The sequence below is a fragment of the Penaeus monodon genome, chromosome 22, assembly GCF_015228065.2.
Source record: "Penaeus monodon isolate SGIC_2016 chromosome 22, NSTDA_Pmon_1, whole genome shotgun sequence".
In the NCBI taxonomy this organism is placed as follows: domain Eukaryota; kingdom Metazoa; phylum Arthropoda; class Malacostraca; order Decapoda; family Penaeidae; genus Penaeus; species Penaeus monodon.
This window is the reverse complement of record NC_051407.1, coordinates 39857015-39858137: the sequence shown is the minus strand read 5'-3', so window position 1 is coordinate 39858137 and position 1123 is coordinate 39857015. Positions and strand designations below refer to the sequence as shown.

General features: G+C 43.6%; 1 protein-coding gene across 1 annotated transcript in view; it reads right to left on the bottom strand.

The window, feature by feature from the left end:
* LOC119587132 (pancreatic triacylglycerol lipase-like) overlaps positions 1 to 486 on the bottom strand; it is a 19007-nt gene extending 18521 nt beyond the window's left edge. The window contains exon 1 of the mRNA XM_037935884.1: positions 407 to 486. Coding sequence (XP_037791812.1) covers positions 407 to 413 — 7 coding nt within the window. The 5' untranslated portion in view covers positions 414 to 486. The remainder of the gene's footprint in view (positions 1 to 406) is intronic.
* Between the last annotated feature and the right edge of the window lie 637 nt (positions 487 to 1123).

The window sequence follows — 1123 nt, the reverse complement described above, 5'->3', positions numbered from 1 at the left end:
GATTAATTAATTAATCTTCTCCTTGTGAAATCCACTGCACATAGTCTTATTTCCTCTAAGACAACTTGACTGTCCTGCAAGATGGACCGGTATTAATTTGCGGGCCCAGTGCCAGAACGAAGAAATATTTCTATTCATATTGCACACCATACTTACTAAAACAAAGCCGAGATCACATAGTTGGAATTCATGAAATGTCGCCAACACATGCCAGAGGTCCCATCTCGCATCTCTTGATTATTATTAGGCCACGACTAAACACGTGCGAATCAATACTATGTAAGTCGACGTTTTAACAATAATCACGGGCATGATTTACACAACACTTTAATTTCCCCCAAGCTTTGAACTAACACTGATATTGTTGTGCGATTTGTCCATAACACTATAACGCAGTCACTCTCACCTGCCATTGTTGCCAGCCCAAACAATCTCCACCGACTGTCCGCGGTTACATCAGCTGAGCTCTATAAGAATCCTCTTCCGTATTGTAACCTTGAGCGAATAATTCTTCAGACAACCCTTCCTCCTCCTTCTCCAACTCGACTGGTGGCGAGGGGGCCCGGGGAGATGGGAGCGAATGGGACCTGTATCTTCCCATTTTTTTTGTAAACTAAATAAGCTTACACACAAAAAAAATAAGCTTTACTTTAAGTAATCTATTTCCTGCGTCTACATTAAATTGTTCAAGAGTTGAATGACTTATTTCGTTCTCAGTGTGGCCGCGACCTTAGACGCAAACATGATACGGCGTCAAGTTCACATCACGAGAAACCGGCAGCGGAAGAGGAAAGGGGAATGGCTCGCCTCACGTACTGTTTGAGCCGATGACTTGGTTGTTCTTGAACTGTGTGTTCTTTTCCTCTCTTTCAGTGATCACACGCCAGGTTCGTTTCTCAGGGAACGTGATAGATGAACCGGCACAGTTTTTAGTGATCGGAAGATCTCGGAGGCTAACCAGGAAGATGGATGTCTTGCGAAGACTTATATGGCTAGAGTGTGTTCTGACTTTCCTTTTTGCTCCATAACAAAGGCTGGCGACTTTTATGGCGGTTGTGTAATGGGCAGAGAAGCTTCCATGCTCAACGTATCTGTATTCGCTCACACTTATTAATGCACAGTC